This window comes from Varanus komodoensis, unplaced genomic scaffold (assembly GCF_004798865.1).
Source record: "Varanus komodoensis strain SLA01 unplaced genomic scaffold, ASM479886v1 scaffold29_1, whole genome shotgun sequence".
Taxonomy (NCBI): Eukaryota; Metazoa; Chordata; class Lepidosauria; order Squamata; family Varanidae; genus Varanus; species Varanus komodoensis.
This window is the reverse complement of record NW_025335759.1, coordinates 6,520,854-6,536,941: the sequence shown is the minus strand read 5'-3', so window position 1 is coordinate 6,536,941 and position 16,088 is coordinate 6,520,854. Positions and strand designations below refer to the sequence as shown.

The window sequence follows — 16,088 nt, the reverse complement described above, 5'->3', positions numbered from 1 at the left end:
TGGGCAACAGACTCCAACTCCTATCAGATACAGACGTGTGATTAATGGTCGTAGATCATGGGAGTGGTAGTCCAGGATTTGGGAGGAATCTTGCATTGCGTTTTCTTGAAGATGGATGAAAAAAGGCAACTGGGAAACAGCTTAACTATGATCCTCTTGAGCCCATGTGGTGTATTCAGTCCCCTACATCTTTAGACAGAAAAAGGGAATAATGCTGAGTGTTGTAGGGGTTTTTTCCTCTCTCTAAACATGTACCCAAAGAATTACTCAACAGACTCCAGTTTACTTCTGTCTATTCCTTGCGGGCAAGACTTCACAACTAACAACAACAAATTCCTTGCTGTCTGGTTCTCACTTTCAGGGGCTGCTCAAAATGAAGGCTATAATTGTAGGTACACCTAACTTGTGCAAGCCCCCATTCTGCCCAGTGAGACTTACTCCCGAGTAAGGAGGCAGAAAAGCTCGCTCTGCCAAACGACGATTTTTCCCTTGCACCAGCTAGAACATGCATCCCAGCATGCTCATGCATCCATGCAGGTGTTCTCTGAAACTGAGCAGAGCCAGCAAACTGCCAAATTGTAACAGCTCAACTGCACATGCTCCGGCCCCCCCATTGCACGCATATAGAGCGGGAATATGGAGCTGGAAACAGAAGAGGGCAGGAGAGAGAGACGAAGACGCTAAAAAAGGATTGAAGGTAAGAAAAATATAACTTTTTAAATCCATTTTTTAAAGTATGTGGGCTACGTCCCGGGCTCCGGAACAAACCTTAAAAAGTTTGAGGATCCTTGAGCTAGAATAATAAAGCGCAATTCTTTGCAAGTTTATACAGGAGCTTGCTAGGGCATGCTGGGAGTTGTAGGCCTTTCCCACCCCCGTCCCGGTCTAAACTTGCATACTGTTGCAATTCCCAGTACTTTCTTAAAGTGTAATCCTTTACATATCTACTCAGAAAAAAGAACCCTTGAGTTCAACGCGTCTTACTCCCAGGGAAGCGTGTTTAGGATCCTAGCCTTGGTGATGCTTAAGGACAGACCGCGCCTCTCACGTTCACTCCCTCCCTTCTTTTCGCTGAAAACTTCGCCTTCTACCCAGAATGCTGTGAGGTTAATTTACATATCGGCTTAGGAGGGAGAAATGTTATCATCCGTCATTAGAACCTCCGCTGGATGTGTGGAAAACAACATTAAAGCATATTTGAAGGTGCTGTGACTTTAGATTTATTCGACATTTTGCGTGCAACACTAAAGGTCTTTCACTCTGAGCTACAAAGGCTTCGAAGGCAGTTTAGCGCGACGTTCGCGGTTGGAACGGTTAAAAAGGGCTTCTGCTGTGAGTAGCACATAGAAGAGGTGGCTGCGTCTTTACCTTTTTCTGTGCGGAATCGCTATCAAGAGATTTCGGAAGCATAATTTTTGTGCTGGGGGTAGCTGGTAATCGCTTGTTCTGGCTCCCCATTTACAATTGTGAAAACAGAATATTTAAGACGTTTTATTAACTCCGTCATATTACCCCGGGGAAAATTCGTTCAAAAGCCACAATTATGCTATGGAATTTGTTTATGCGTACGTTTGAACTGTTCGTGAAATGGAACTTTTGCAATGCCGTATATGTGTTTGTGCGAAGGGCTGTTGGGGGTAGTACTTTGGCGACCCTGATGTGTGAGCGATTGTTTTCCGATGAAAACTTGCAGTATTACTGGCAACCAATCGAAAGTGTCATTATATATGGGTGTGAAAGCTCAACAGTGGAGAAAGCTGAGGGAGAAAATGGATCCGTTCAAACCATGATATTTGGAGTGCTTTTGCATATACCCTGGACTGACAGGGAGATGAATGGGGGGGGTCACGGGAAGGTGTCTAGATCAGTTCAAGCCAGAACATTCCGGAGACACAAACATGGTAAAGTTAAAGCTGCCATATTTTGGGTACATCATGAGAAGGCAAGACCGTGTGATTGGGATGGCTGTGTGTTCTTTTTGATAGAGGGCCGTTCTCCTTGTCCAATTTTGCTTTAAAGATTAAGAACAGAGCAGCTGTTGGCCATCCACACACAGCACCTGGACGGCAGGCTGAACAGACAAGTCTTCCACCCTGTGAGGAGCTTTACCGTATTTCCATTTAAATACTAATAATAATTATAAATGTGCATCCACCGCCCTCTCTTTTGGCAGTTCCTAAATGCCCGCTTTCACTACGTCAGAGGCATCGCAGGGCCTGAAGCAGTCACTGCCTGCATCCCAGCTGTGTGCCCCTTCCCATTTCCGCGTGAGGGGTGCGTGCAGAGAACCCCAAACTGAGCAGGCAAGAGCTGGCTCATGCTGGAGCGTCTGGGCCAATGCCAGTTCTGTACAGCTCTTCTGCGAGTTCTCCCTGCTTCTGCAGGACCCTTTTCATGACCCTCCCCTATCAAAACGAGGGGAGTATCGTTAAATCCACGATGCATTCAGGCACTCCAGCTCTCCTAACAAGCATGGCACTGATGCAGAGCGTGCAGAAGTGTCTTGCCCCCGTCTCTGCCTCTCTTACTGTAACATCCCTGTAACCAAACAAGAACCAAACGAATGTGGTGGCACCTTAAAGGCTGATATACTGATTATGATGTAAAGTGTCGGTAGACTGGGGAGCATCTTTAATATGCCATATTAAAGGTGCTGTTAGATTTTCTGTTGCTTCTTGCTGCCGCAGATGAGGCAAGGGGACTCCTCACTGCACCAAAACATCTCTGGGAGCCGTTTTCGCTGCAGCGATTGCGCCCTTATTCTTTGGGACCCACAAACTGTCTATGTGAAGAACCCTTTTACTTGGCATAGCAGAGAAACCTTTTGACTCTTCACAAGCTGGGAATGTTGTTCAGGCAATGAATGAAGTAAAGGAAGGAGAAGCAAAGAAGAAGAAAAAGTGGATTTGTCAGCAATAGAGGGAAAGAGGAAGAAAGCACAAACACTTGGTTTGGTTTACAAAATGTTTTCAAGTTTTTAATAAAGGAATGTCGGCTGAAGGGGAATACTAAGATCCCCTTGTTGAGGCCTGGCTCTTTCATTTCATGTAGAAAACTCATGACAAAATATATTATACTTTGTGGTTAATAAAAATAATCATAATGGCAATGTAAAGAAATCAGACTATATACAGGTTTCCCCAACCTGTTGCCCTCCAGACACACTGGGCTGCAAGTCCCATGATCCCCAGCCAGCATGAGTTTGCCAGAGGGGATTACCTTGCAGAAGGCTGATAGACACACAGAAATCACACCTGCCCATTTCTCCAAGTTCAAGTGAAGACGGTCCAGAGATATTTGTGAAACTACAGGGTGGGGGACATCATGGTCAAAACCTCCCGACATTGAAGACTCCCCACAAAATGAACCATGTCCTTTCTCTTGGCAGGAGAAGCAGCAGCGTGCTTTCGGGGGAGGGACCCCCATCAGGAGCCAAGCACCTGAATTGCATAGAGGGGGTCCCAGCGTTGCCTCTGCAGTTTGAAAAGGGCCAGGGAGCAGGGGATGGATGGGAAGACCCTGGAGAGCCACCGCGGCCTGGGGCAGGCAACGCTGGGCTAGCCGGAGAGCTGGGCTTGGCCTAGGGCAGCGGCCGTGCCCTCTGCTTGAGCCTCCTCTGCGCAGGCCCACCCTCCCGAGCAGCCCGGGCACGCGGCCTCTCTCCGCAAGGCTCACAAGGGTTCGTGATAGACATGTGCACGAGGGCAGTCCCCACGCTGGACGGCGTGACCCCGCGGTGAGGTAGCCGGTGGGCCAGCCGGGGGTCCATTCCTCTGGCTCAGAGTGCAGCTGTCCTGAGAGGCCGTGTCGCCGGGCCCACGCGCTTGGGCAGAGTCTTCCCGAGGACTGAGGGCCTCATCCGGGCCACCCGCCGGCTTTGCGGGCAGCCGCGCAGCTGGGAAGTCATAGTGCAGCTGGGCCTCCGATGGTGCAGGCGGGACAAGGCCCTGGGCGGAGGGGGTCCCTCGGACGAGGCAGAGGCTCTTCCGGCCGGGCCCTCCGGCCAGCTCCGCGGGCTGCTCGAGGAAGGGGGTGGCGTACTCGGGCTCCTGCAGCAGCGGCTCGGCGTATTCGTGGTGCTGGCCTGGCACGTCGTAGTGGCTCACCACCAGAGGGAGCGTGTAGCCTTCATCCAGGGCGGGCTTGAAGGTGGACGCGGCGACCGGGCTGCCGGGGCTGACCTGAACCACGTCTGGCTCTGCGTATTCTGCAAAAGGGGGGGGTGAGGAAGACCCCAGAAAATGATGCTACCATTTCCGGAGGGGCAGCATGGTCAGACTGGGCTGGGCGAAAACGGCAAGGACTGTCGTGGCACCCTGACGGCTAAGGAGAGCCCCGCGAGCTGGGGAGGAATGCACATCGTGCCAAGGGAACCAGTGGGCTCTCACTCAAATAATTTAGCTGGCACTCCTGACAAAGTCCCAGGGGCTGCTGGAAGCTGCAGGACATTTTCTGTCTACACGTCCATGGGATCGCACCTCTACACGGCACGTGAGACATTCACAACAAAAGGTCCCTATTGGGCAATAAAAACTGAACCAAGCTCAACGTACAAAAGATGTCAAAAGACAGGGAAAATATCCTCCTGTTACAAAAGTTCAGTTCCAAGTTCCAAGAGCAATCCAAACTCTGCATTATAAGGCAGTGGGGGGGGGGGGTGCTGATACTGGTCAGGAAGCTTCAGCTGGCCCAGAATAAGGCAGTGAGGTTATTAGTGGAGGCTGACAGGAACACGTGCTATCGTGGGCTGCAGTCCATCTCCACTCTGGCTGTACACAAACCCACTTTTAATAAAAACCGGCCACACGCTGATCCTGCCAGAGGTTCCTTTTCTCGGCCTGGACCCTCCACATGCCTGCATCTACTCAGATTGTTCTATCAGGCTTTGTGAGCGAGGGGCAGAAGGTCAGGCTTGGCTGGGTTGAGGCGAACATTCCCCCAGAGCCCCCCACTTCCTGCTTCCCCGGGGCCAGTGACTGCAGAAGGCAGATGTTTGCCGATCGCCTCCAGCCACCCCCACCCCCAGTGGGTCTCCTCAGCCTCATGGAAGTGGCAGGCAGGATGGACGTCCATGGATGGCGTGTCAGGGCCAAGCTGCTCTTCCTGGGAGCACAACAAAGGGCCATCTAGCCTCGCGAGTGCTGCTTCCGGACAATCAGCTGCACTGGACTCAGGCTAAGTTACGTGCAAAAAAATCCAGGCCGTTAGAAGGATCCCTCTGTCTGCAACATTCAGAAGGAACAAGCTGGCCATTCAGGGAGGACGCACGGGGCTTGCTACCGCCCCTCCTCCACCCACAACCACCTCTGTATCCTGGGGAAGCAGAGGGCAAAAGTGGGCGGGCGGGCAGAGGTCCCCGCGGCTTCTCTTCAGGCACTTTGCTCTTACATCCTGGGCCGGTTCACACGATCAGCACAGTCCACCGTGGCTTAGTCACATCATGGTGGGTCAAGGTATGTGCTGGGGTCATGCAGCTCGTGAAGGGTGGCCTGCCAGGGAGTGTTGGAAGGGGAAAGAACCCTCAGATAACCTGTGGTCCGCTGTAGGGTTACCTGTGGGCTGTCTCCCTCTCCAGCAACTGCTGCCCATGGCTGGGTTTGGGGGAGAGGACAAACCGTGGCAGCCCCCTGCTGAGACCGAATATGCAGAATCGCTGTGGGCGCACATACCAACTGGTCCACCCACCCCACTTCTGCGGGGGTTAGAGAGTCCAGAGGTACTGCACATACCCAGCTTGGGTTTTCTGGGTAACGCTGCCAGGCTTCGGCCTCTGCATCCCTCCCAGCCTCGTGTGAAACCTGCAGCCACAGCCTCTTCCTCTCACCCCCAGCTGACATCATCCTTAGCCGGCACTGTGTGTGTGTGCAAGTGTGTGGGGCGGAAATATCTTGCAGGGGCTTCCTAGCATTCGGGTCATACAGCAGGAATGTAGTCTAGCCACTATCTTCTCTGGGGACAGAGATTTTGGCCTGTGTACGGGGTTTAATATTCTGCGAGACTCGATGGCAGGTTATTCTTTAATCCTGAAAGAGATCTAGTAGGCCTGGTGGCTGGACAACGATGTCTGTGTGATCTGGAGCTGTTTTATAGAAGATGCAAATTAAAATAAGGGCAAACAAAACACCAACAGAACAGGACAATTTGTGGAGGGGGTTTCGGGCTGAAAGAAATACTAGCAATGTGGGGCGTTGGATCTTCAAATAAGAAATTTGCTCAGTGAAATACAGACGGACCTCACTGTGCATCGAATCCAAGGTTGGATTTGTTATTGTTTATATATTTTTATAAGTTTAAACAAGAAAAAGCTTTTTAAAACTGCAACGTACCTGGAGATTGAACTCTGCTCAGATCTACCGGTGTTCCTGCCCTAGGGAATGAAGCCATGTCAGAGGTGGACAGTGGCACTGTACTTCGGGAATAGACCTGGCTCATTTCAGGGGCTGTGCAACCTTGTGGAGAAGAAACAGAAAACTTATCCGTTCAAAACTGAACTTTTATCAGTTCAGAGAGAGACTGGAATGATTCAGCAGAGGCTGTCTTTTTTTTCCAGCGCTCACATGGTTTGGGGCTTCTGTTAATCTGCTCTGCTCATTATAGCCCAGCCTTTTGTAGCCCAAGCAACACCATCCATGTGCAACACGGAGGGATCATGCTGCAGATGGAGAAGCCCCAGGTTGTGGAAATACAAAAACAAAGGTAGAGGGGGAATCCCACTAGGGAGGGAAGGCCCACAGAAACGACTTAGGGGGCTCCAGAAAAATCAAGGGAGGGGAAGACATATTCTGAAAGAAAGCACAGCAGGCCGATCAGCGCAGAGTCCTGAACGGGGTGCCACACACTGCAGCACTTCGTTGCAGTAGCCTTTGTAAGTTCGTAACTGGCTTCTTCCAATGACATGAGGAAGGAGAGTTTGCCACCACAGACATAGCAAGATATCAGGAACACTGAGAAAGGCCATCAGTGTTAAAAGCAGGATGTGACCTGAAAGACTCAGGATGAGGGACTGCATGCGCTGTGTGTGTGTGTGTGTGTGTGTGTGTGTGTAAAACATTAGCTGCCACGCAGGGTTGCTGTGATGCACAAATATCCTTGTAAATGAAACTTTCAAGGAGAACATCAAACATGCATATTCAAAAGCGATGCCCCCCGCGCCCCCGCCCCGCCCCCCGTTCACAACAAAGCAGAAGAATGCCCACCTTTCAGGCCACTGCTGTCTTGCTCTGCTGTCTTCCTACCAAAGGGAGCAAACAGAAAAGCCATCAAGTGGGTTCAGCATCGGTTTCTGCATCTGGTATTAGAATCTCTGCATGGCCCAAGAGCACTCTTCAGCTTGGCGGTGTGTTCTGCTTAGCGGAAGACTGTCTTGTTTGGAGGGCTCTTAGAGGACAGTCCTCTGCCTGGAGTCCACAGCTCTAAGGACCATCATGGGCTGCTCCTCCATTAAGACACCCAAAGGGCTGCCCAGTAGGAGTAAAGTTGAAGAACTGTAGGAAGGGAAGGCTGGCTGTCCATCCCTGGTCAGCACCTGGGCAGAAGACTGAACAGTTGGCACACCTGTCACCTGGTTACAGTCTTTCCTACTTTGATGAGATTGATTACATAATAGCAATTATTTTGAAGTTTGCCTGTCCCCGTAGAAATGAGCTGGTAACAGGTTTATGCAAATCACTGCCTCCCCGGGCTTCTGTTTTGTTGGTGCGTTTCCTCTCTTGGGCTGATCCACAGACGGCCATCTTAGCATGGTTTGGCTGGCCATTCTCAACACAGCAGGAAAAGGGGCTTACTTCTAAAGGGGAGAAGCTGAAGAAGCACTCAGACCAGCATCCCAACTAGCCTTGACCAGCGGTGGCGAACCTCTGGCACGCGTGCCACACCAGGAACGCAGCGCCCTCTGTCGGCATGTGAGCCAAGTCGCCCCAGCATCGCCCCAGCAGCCGAGCATCGGGTAACAATGCACACAGGGGCCATGCGCATGCTCAGAAAGGAGCGGCGGTGCCAGGCAATGACATCACGAGCCGCGACTCATTAGCCACGACTCGTCCGAGCTTTCGCACGGCCAGGCAGTGCACTGCCAAAGGATTTGCTTGAACTGGCTGAGAGTTGTTTTTTCTAAACTAAAGCCTCAGTATTCAGGTTTGATCGCAGTGTTGGCACTTTGCAATAAATACGTGGCTTTTGGGTTGGAGTCTGGGCACTCGGTTTCTAAAAGGTTCGCCATCACGGCCCTAGTCCAATGTGGTGCCAAGGCAAGCAACTCAGCTGGAGTTTAACCTTTGGTGTTGCCCAATTCTTGCACTGTTCCTAGAGTATCAGACTTGGAATGGGGAGACCGGGCTCCAAACCCCACTGAATCATGAGGCTCACTGGGTGATCTTGGGCCAGCCCTGTCACTCAGTCTAACCTACCTCACAAGGTTCTTGTGAAGATAACAATGGCAGGAGAATGGAAGTCTGCGTTGAGTGAATGCTTCAACATGGAATTAGGAGTCACCGATCTCTAAAGACGGCTATAAACCTCCTTTTAAACAGTATCTGGAGGCAATCTGTTAGTGGTAACCACAGCCTTCAAGATGTCAGAAAATAACCCCCACCCACACATGAGATTTTCTGGTGCCAACTTCCTATTCCATCTGACCTTAGATTAAGATGCCTTTGTTCTCCCACAAGACTTTTACATCTTTGAAACTTTTCATATTTTAAATGCAAGAGGCATTTCCTGGGCGGACTTCATTCCTGTATTTGTTAACGGATGTCAATTCTTCCTTTTGTTTTGGATTGCATCCTATTGGCTCATCTATACTTTTATCGTGCTGATCTGCACCTCACATTAGTTTACTTTGATCCTTGCCTGCTTTTAGATGTTTGGTTATGTTTTATCATGCCGTCGCTTCGTTTCAAATTGTATGATTCCTCTAAATAAAGCAAACCATCCAGTTATACAGCAAGCAGAAAATGATAATCCAGACTTGCTTAGTCTAGCATGCTCCAGATATGTTGGCTGGGGTCAATGGCCCCGCACATCTGGAGAATGCCAGCTGGGGGAATGCTGCCACAACCCCGCATTTCTGCCCAGACCTGCAGCAAGTTTCTGCAGTGATTTCTGCAGCCCTACCAGCCTTGCGTTCAGAAGAGCTCTCGCCAACTGCAGGGTTAAGGGAAGAGAAGGGAAGAAAGTGTTACCTCTTCTTGTGGCAGAGGAAAACCACCAGCAGGAGAGCTGAAAACAGAAGGACCAGCCCTCCAATCAGCAGCATCACCAGGAGTGGGGGACCTAGATCAAGAAAGAACAACGCCAACCGACTTCAGTCCTCCTCCAGCATCCGCACCACCCATGTCTCAAAGCCACCAGCTCTAAAGAGCAGAGGCTTGATGAAATATGGGGGTCTGTCGGGGGTCTATCACAACATAAGAGGAGTCCGGCCGGATCAGATCAAAGGTCCATCGTCCAACTTTCTGTTCATTCAGTGGCCAACCAGCTACCCATGGGAGCACGCAAACAGGACATGGACACAAAGGTATCCTCTGACCCATGTGGCCCAGCAACTGGTGTACCCAGGCATACTGCCCCTGAAGCTGGTGGTAGCCTAGAGCCATCAGGACTAGCAGCCCTCAATAGCCTTATGGAAGTGTCCAACCCCCCCTTTAAAGCTGTCCAAATTGGTGGCCGTCACTGCATCTTGTGGATGGGAGTTTCGCAGGTCAAGTATAAGCTGTAGGAAGATGTACTTCCTCTGACCATTGTCTGTGGCCATGTATAAAGTTACGGTGGGGGCAAGCCAAGAAACCAAGCACCAAGGAAGATAATCTAGCACCATGGTTTCCACTGACACATGAAGAAGTCCTTCAAAAGGCTGATCAAATCTACGTCCTTTTCTGCCTAATACACAGACGAAATACACACTTGCGTCTTTTATATACTGCATAGACTGTGTTTCTATTTTTGCATTTAAATATTGCACTCCTACCTAGGCTGTTTTGATTTTTTTCAACTCTATTTTGAAATAACATTACATTTCATAATAAACAAGAAGAAGACATGACTTTTCCTTCTGGTAGCACCCACTGATCCCTGTGCTGCGACTCACTATGGTACTTTGTGCGTGAGAACCAAGTTGAACAGCAGTACTGCCAGATGCGCAGTTTTCTGGCTATGTATCAAGACGATGAGCACGGACATCTCATTCAAGATCCCCTCCGTTCTTTTTATCTTGCATCCATTCAGCAGTAAACATGCTGTTTAAAGCAGCAGTGAGGAACCTTTGGGCACCCTGCAGCTCTTGTACTACAACTCCCATCATCCCTGAAGGAGGCTGGCAATAGTCCCATGACAGCTGGAGAACCACTTCCCCGCTACCTCAAACAGAGCCAACAACCGCGACTGAGGCAGAGGATACATCTGGAAAAGAGGGTGAAGGAGAGCGTCACTGGGTGGCCGCCTCCCTTGCGGAGCAGGAGGCGTGTGGAGCAGAAGCCGGTCGCAGGGTGGCTTGGGCCTTGGGCCTTCTACTCGAGGCAGCACCAGAGCCAATGGAGACAATCCGGGAACAAGCTGGGAGGAAGCTCTGAGCGAAGGCAAATGGGCAGCTGCAGGAAGTGTGAGCAGGCTGCCTTTCGTCTGGGTTCTCTAAGGCAGAGGAAATGGCTGAGGGAGAACCTACAGAAGGCTGGCCAAACAGGAAAGGTGGCATGTGGCCTGGCAGAGGAGCTGGGGCTGCCGTTCCAGCCAGGCCGGATGCGAGCGGTGGCTTGTATCAGTTCCCAGCATGGCAGTTTTGTCTCAGATCTGGCATCGGATGCTTCCTAACACAACGCTTCCGCGCAGGAGCATCGGAAGCAGGCCCTGCCCAGCGGAGGCGGTTGGCACCCATCCCCGTGGGCAGTAACGAAATTATCTGTGGTGCTGAACCTAGCGGGAAGGGGAGGGAAGGCCTCTGGTTCAGCACCACAGATAGCTCAGGGAAAGCTCAGGTTAAAACACGGGGTGGATACACTGCCTCGCTGATGTTTGTACCACGCAGGCATTGTGTTGTCTATAGCAGCCTTCCAACCCTGTGTTCTCCAGGTGAGTTGGACTTTACCTGTCATCCTCCCTAGATAGTCTGCTGAGGATGATGGGACTAGTTGCATGTAAGTAACTAGAAGATGCTCTGGCCAGCAGTTAAGTGTGGACTGTTCCCAGGGTCTAGCCCAGGCGTGAAGTGCAGCCACCGAGATTTTCCAAATCTGCAGCCAGGTGCCTTGGCTGGACCAGAACCTGCATGACAGCCCTCACTGCTGTGCGATGGTTACATGCTCCGTGTGTGCAGGCAGGCCTGTGCGTGTCCATATAGACAAGGCAGGTGCATGCAGGTGATGCAGCAAACACACTCAGAACCCCTCCAGTGACAGAGCCGAAGGCAACCTGCCACCTGCCTGCTGCAGGCGCGATGAATACAAAATCAAGTGCCAAGTCAGGCATTCACAGAATCACAGACTCACAGAACAGAAGAGTTGGAAGGGGCCATGAAGGCCATCCAGTCCAACCCCCTGGGGGTCGACTTGAAGGGGCAACGCTGGGAATCGCTTACCTGTTTTTTCTGAACTGATCACTATCCCTGGGATGGTGGTGAAGACAGCAGGGCTGCTGCTTGTCCAGATGGGGAGCTCCTTGGACCCCTGGTGGACTACAAGAGAGAGCTCTGAGGGGGAGCTTTGCCACACAATGCCATGCCTCAGGCACCGCCTGCTGATCCCACCCGTCACCCAGAGGGTAAAGACTAGGGGTGTAGCCAAAAGGCAAACCTCTTGGGGGGCTGTATTCTAGTAGTGGGTGCAGCTGCAGGCAAAAGGGCTGAAGCCGAGCCGAACAGCAACTTGTAACATAAAGCTCTCACTGCAAGCGATTGAGGGGCATTTCATGCTCTTAGACAGGGAGAGCAGGAGAGCAAAAGCTGGACAACCATTGGACGGTTGGTGTCTGGGGAAAAGGGATGAGACCAGGGGAAGGAGTAAGCTGGATGCCCAGAAAGACTGGACTGGGAGCCCAACTGGGCTGGATTTGGCCTGTGGGCTGATGTTTCATCCCACTGACCACTTCTAGCCCAGTGCTGTCCATGCTGATGAGCTGTGACCCTTACCCGGGTCTCAAATGGACAGAGTATTTCCCAGCATCTTCTACCTGATCTTTTTAAGTGCAGATGCCAAGGACTGAAACCTATGACTTTTGCATGAAACACAGCTGCTCTTCCACGGAGCGATGGGGCATCCCCACCTCTGTCCATGCTACATTTGGGAATGCCACCTCACCAGGGGGTGGTGTTCCCACTGCAGTGCATGAGCGAGCATCCATAAACCCAGGCAGCCCACCTGACGGCTGACTTCCGCCGTTGCTGTAGGGGCGTGGAATCTTCAGGCGAGGGGCTTGGCATCCCAACAGTGCCACCTTCAGAGCGGCCCTCTGGTTCCAGGTCTGGGGGCTGATGCGCAGGTAGCGGGCCAGGATGGGCGGGATGAAGGCATTGGAAACTTCTTGGAAGCTGTTGCTGTTCCCTTCAAAGAGCTGGGGAAGGGGAAGGGTTGCAGAGCGGGCATGAAGGGATGGACCAGGCAGGAGAGGCTCTCACATCCTTCTGTGGCTTCTTCTCATTGCTTACAGACCATGCAGGAGTCAGTCTGAACCTGGCCTCCTTGCTGAACTATGCTGAATTTAGCTTTAGCGATCATGTCCGAGTAACCCCACTGCGACCAGTATTTTGCAACACAAGCAACACAGAAGCAAGCAGGTCGTTACCTCAGCCCATCTTTGCAGCCAGCCTTTCCTAATCTGCCACAGGTCAGATGAACAGGACTGCAACTCCCATCATCCCCAATCAGCATGTCCAATGGGCCAGGCTGATTGGGAATGAAAGGCATCGTATTACAGCTCATCTGGAATTAGGCACTAGGTGGCTATTTAAAACAAAAAACAAAAAAACAAAAAACAAAAACAAAAAAAACACACACACATGCACACACGTTATACTTGTGTCAAACAGAGGGAATGTGTGTCCCTCCAGATGCTGTTGGACTGCAGTTCCCATCAGCCCTCATCACTCGTTATACTGACTGGGTCTGAAGGCTGTTCTGTGCAACAACATCAACTTGCTCTTAACTTGACTCTGCACAATTTCATCAAATGGTAGAGTTAGAAGGCACATCAGAAATCCTCTCATCCTGCAGGCAGCAACAGCCTCCCTGACACAGACACCCAGCCTCTGTTTAATACCTTTAGCATCTCCACAACTTCCATCCCTTAGTTCCTGTCCTGCCTGCAGGTGTTAGCAGAAAACAACGCATTTCTGTCTACTGTATGATATGTCCTCCTTATACAGGTGGCCTCCTATGCATGATTCTCCATTGCATGTTTGGCTTTGGTACTTCCTGGAGTTTTATTTATGTACACGCTGCCTTTGCGTCACTCTTAGATCACAGGATTCTGATTTTGGGGTCCGAGGCAGTGTCCAACCACACTGCAGTAGCAGAGCTGAGTTGCTAGCTCTCTCTCTCTGTCCCGGCATACCTGCTCTCTGCTTCCAACCCACCTCACCTTATCCTCATTGCCTCTCTTGGATTTGTAGGTTTTCCATTTCTTGCCATCCCTGCTGAAGAGGACCTGGTAGGATTTCACATAGTAATTGTGTTTCTGAGAAGATCCCTTGGTTATTATGCCTGAAACAGAGTTAAAATCAGAACAGAACATTTGGTCAAGCAATATATAGGCCTTAGGTGGCCTCCCGAATTTGACTCCTCCTTTGTTGACCACAAGGTCAAATAGTGCTCTTTCACTGGCCGTTCCAAAAAGAGATTTCAACAGACGGGGTCATGATTCCCGGTAGGGTTCGAAGTATAGCTCTGCAACATGGGTAGCTGCCAGGTAAGATTATCTTGCCCAGTATTGTCCACTCTGACTGGCAGCAATCCTCCAGCAATTCAGGCAAAGGTCACTCCCATCACCTGGTCCTTTCAACTGGAGGTGCTGCAGTTTGGGCCTTGGATCTTCTGCATGTAAGGCATTTATTTATTTAGAAAATTTCTATGCTGCCCCATTCGCTGAAGCCTCGGGGCGGCTCACAACATAAATAACTTCAATTAAAATAATATAAATTAACAGTATAAAATAAGTCGCATGTGCTCTGCCACAGAGCTATGGTCTTCCCTCACCCCCAGATAATGACAGTACCATCATAAGAACCTGGGAAGCTACTGTGCTCCACGCTAGACTATTTGCTCATCCAGAGCCAGAGTGACCGCTCCAGGGGTGGGCAGAAGGAACTTCTCCTGATGTTTGGTGTTTCAGCCTCAAGAAGCAGCCTGCCATCATGCCCATGGTCAGAGTGTGGGAGCTGAAGCCCCAAATCTGGAACCGCCATCTGGTGCTCCCTGGGCTACTCCACACAGCAGTGGCTCCGGCCCAGTGCACACCTCTCTCTCCCCTGCCATTTGCTCTCTGCGACTTTTTCATGGCTGGATCTTCTGGGGACGCAACCGAGCATATTCTGCATGCCAAGCAGGTCCTCTGCAACAGACCTTGTGGTCCCTTCTCCCATTTGCAAAGAAGGTGCTCCGAGTCCTAAAAGAAGAATCAGTGCTTCCTTGAGAGCTTTCGCTGGCAGGGATTTAACAAGCGTTCTTCATCAGCCTGCAAGAGTCCTGCTGGATCACACCAGTCCTCCATCTAGTGCCGCATCCTGTAGCCCCAGAGGCCTGCCAGATGCCACCAGGAAGCTCACAAGTAGCCCATGAAGCCAGCAGCCTGTCCTCTTCCTCTTCCTGTTTTCCAGGGGAAAACTGCCCCTGAACATGTTGCTTCTATCAACGATGTATCTTGATAGCCACAGACAGACTCCAGATAGAGATGTCTTCCAAAATCTGTTTTCAGGCCTCTCACCTGGAACGCTTAACCCTGCCACGACACCAACTTGATGCCACTGGCTGTTCTAGCAGGGGATGATGGGAGGTAGAGTGCAACACATTTGGATGGCACCAGGTTGGGGGGGAGGCTGTTCTACCCAGCACCAGTCGGCGAGGCAACCCCAAAATGCCCCTCTCCCCTCCATTCTTTTCCCGAGCGCTGCCTGGCCTCCCACCCGCCGCCTCACAATGCCGCCATTCCTTTGCCTGACAAGGGTCATTCTGGTTGCCACACAAAGGCCTCCATTCGTCCTCAGGCTGCAGGAAAGAAAGAGTGAATAATATGCGACTTGTTCAGCCCCTCAGCGGCCTGATCTGGCCCTGTGCCTGCAGCAACGGAGCAGGGGGAGGAAGGGGCAAGAGGAAGGGGGAAGGAAGGAAAGAGGGACGGATTCCAAGACAGGACGGATGCAAGCAGACGGCGTGGGGGCGTGCGGGGAGAAAGCAAGCATACGCAGCAGCCTTCCCCAACCTTTGTAGCGTCGGACTACCAATTCCAACATCCCCAGCTAGCTCTCAATATGGTAGGCGAACACGCTGTGAGAGGGGCTGAAGTGTGTTTCCGTGTGCATGAGAGAGAGAGAAATTAGGTGCCCTGCTTAAGTTCAGCTGCAGACAGAGAAGATGGTTGATGGGCAAACAGTCTAACTTGGTTCCTGACTTTAGAAGGCTCAGATTCTGGTCTCCTTCTGGATGCAGCTGGGCACAAGGCGGCATCCCTTTCTTCAAAAGAAGGACCGGACGCTGGATCACACGCTCTAGTCACCTCCCCACTGGACTGCTGAAGTGTGAGGCTACCTGACAACTGTGGCCAACCTCACGTGTGGCAGCCAGATTAATGACGTGTTATCCGTGGAGACTGCATAGCACCTGTTCTTCCATTGTTCCCCAACTGGCCAATTTGTTCCTAGGCTAAGTTCGCCCTTGCAGCCCTTAAGACAGGCTGAGGAGGTTCAAGGCCGTTCTTCGGGGCACAAGAAAAGCTGTCCAGGACCAGAGACCAAGCTCTGCCTTGTCTGCATCTTGCTTGCCTCGGTGGTCAACGCAGTACCGCCAGGCAGCCCATAGTCACAGCACGAAACCAAAAGCCCTTTCCCATTTTGGCCTCTCCCAGCAAACTGCCATGTCACTGCTTGCCACACTGGGACTTCATAGCTCCAT

General features: G+C 51.3%; 1 protein-coding gene and 1 non-coding gene across 4 annotated transcripts in view; one reads left to right on the top strand and one right to left on the bottom strand.

Annotated features, from left to right (window-relative positions):
• Positions 1-1,316: 1,316 nt before the first annotated feature.
• LOC123026115 lies at positions 1,317-1,457 on the top strand. The gene has a single exon (XR_006415244.1). It is a non-coding gene; the product is annotated as a U11 spliceosomal RNA (small nuclear RNA).
• A 1,493-nt stretch (positions 1,458-2,950) lies between these two features.
• Positions 2,951-16,088, bottom strand: part of LOC123025919 (discoidin, CUB and LCCL domain-containing protein 1-like) — a 37,050-nt gene continuing 23,912 nt past the window's right edge. For all 3 annotated transcript variants that reach the window (XM_044435063.1, XM_044435065.1, XM_044435064.1), the window contains 7 exons: positions 13,564-13,685; positions 12,345-12,537; positions 11,567-11,662; positions 9,180-9,270; positions 7,197-7,231; positions 6,327-6,449; positions 2,951-4,207 (listed from right to left, as the gene is read on the bottom strand). In XM_044435063.1, the coding sequence (XP_044290998.1) occupies positions 3,672-4,207; positions 6,327-6,449; positions 7,197-7,231; positions 9,180-9,270; positions 11,567-11,662; positions 12,345-12,537; positions 13,564-13,685 (1,196 nt within the window). In that variant the 3' untranslated portion in view covers positions 2,951-3,671. The remainder of the gene's footprint in view (positions 4,208-6,326; positions 6,450-7,196; positions 7,232-9,179; positions 9,271-11,566; positions 11,663-12,344; positions 12,538-13,563; positions 13,686-16,088) is intronic.